Source organism: Sphaeroforma arctica (genome assembly GCF_001186125.1).
Source record: "Sphaeroforma arctica JP610 unplaced genomic scaffold supercont1.7128, whole genome shotgun sequence".
Taxonomy (NCBI): domain Eukaryota; class Ichthyosporea; order Ichthyophonida; genus Sphaeroforma; species Sphaeroforma arctica.
The window spans coordinates 1-1,498 of NW_014033430.1; the positions used below are offsets into that span (position 1 = coordinate 1).

The 1,498-nt window shown below is 46.7% G+C and overlaps 1 protein-coding gene across 1 annotated transcript; it reads left to right on the forward strand.

The window, feature by feature from the left end:
- Positions 1 to 571: 571 nt before the first annotated feature.
- SARC_15981 (hypothetical protein) lies at positions 572 to 1,424 on the forward strand (the record flags this gene model as incomplete). Its single annotated transcript, XM_014289907.1, has 1 exon — positions 572 to 1,424. Exon 1 carries the CDS (start codon positions 726 to 728, stop codon positions 1,422 to 1,424), a length of 699 nt encoding a protein of 232 aa, XP_014145382.1. The 5' UTR covers positions 572 to 725.
- Positions 1,425 to 1,498: the final 74 nt, after the last annotated feature.

Genomic DNA, 1,498 nt, shown 5'->3' on the forward strand with positions numbered 1-1,498 from the left:
GGTTTCTTTACGCAATCATGACTATACCTTGATGTAGATCTTCCCGTTTTCCTGCACAATCTTAATTCCTGGGCTTCTCAAATGCGCATTGGAGTCCCTGGGCATGTTGTGTAGGTGTAATGGCAACCACTGTGAAGTCAGACTGTGAGCATCTGTCTCACGTTTGGCTCGTCGGTTTGGCTCGTCCGACATGTATGATGTGCGTTATTCAATATTATGTTAATCAATGTTTTATTTTATGTATTGCTATTCAACGTAACGTTTATTCAGTGTATTGTTTTCGACGCAATGTTTATTGAATGTATTGTTAGTCAATGTATTGTTGTTCAATGTAATGTTTTTTTTAATGTATTGTTATTCATCATAATAACAATGTAATGTAATACAATATAGTACTATTCAATGTATTTGGAGTATCGAGCTCTCAGATGACAGACTTTGTCGCAACTCTACCGGCCACGCTCTTTCCCACACACCCGCTCACCTTGCCCATATCCATGTCCAACTGCCTCACTATATCTCATCCGTGCCATGTTATTGTTATTATTATTATTATTATTCCGCCCACTACAGACCCGCGGATTTCCTTCTGTGCGAGTTGTGCGGTGTGTATAGATGACTTTGCTGAAGGAGACCTTCTGCGGCGCCTGCCATGCAGCCACGTGTTTCACCAAGAGTGCATTGACCCGTGGCTGCTCCAAAAGTCGTCCTGTCCTTACTGCAAAATGAACTACATGACAAAAAAGTACCCCGCCTCCTCCAATTCTCAGTCGAACCTGGTGTATACGTCCAGTGGTAGTCGTAGAGATTCTTCTTGGACTATTTCGTACCGTAATAGTGCCGGTAGTACTGGTCTGGACCGGGGAAGCTACCACCACCACACGCACCCCAATCACTTTGCCCCGGGTGTGGCAGGGCCTGAGGAGAGTATACCGGACCTGGAGACGTACACGAACCTCAACAACACACACCCAATAGTCGACTCTACCGAGGAGGATACGGCGGATATACCTGATCTGAGTACCTTCGAGGACAGTGATAGTGCGCAGGCGTCTTCCGAAACCAGCGCCAGTGGCATCGACTCGTATGAGGATGTCGCTGCGCCTGTGCACACATTTAGGCCTGGTGGTGCGGATGTGGGTCAAGGGGTAGAGAGTGGCATGCAAGGGCAGGGAGAGCCCAGTGAGACTCCGTTGGACAGAACTTTGCCAAATATGGGAGAGAAAAGCGCGGCACACGCCGAAGTATCGTTTGCTGAACGAATCAAAAGCCGGGGTATGAGAGAGCCCAATGAGGAGGACAGGGAAAAGGACGGCAAGACAGATGCAGACGAGCGGTTGGACGGCCTGCATACCAGTCTGGAGGTGGGGAGTGGCGGAAGCGACAGCGAGAATGACGATAGCGGACATGTGTACCTGGTCTGATATATATATATATATAGGTATATAGATTATTTGAATGTATCTTAGATATATATAAGTATATGGATATAGAATAT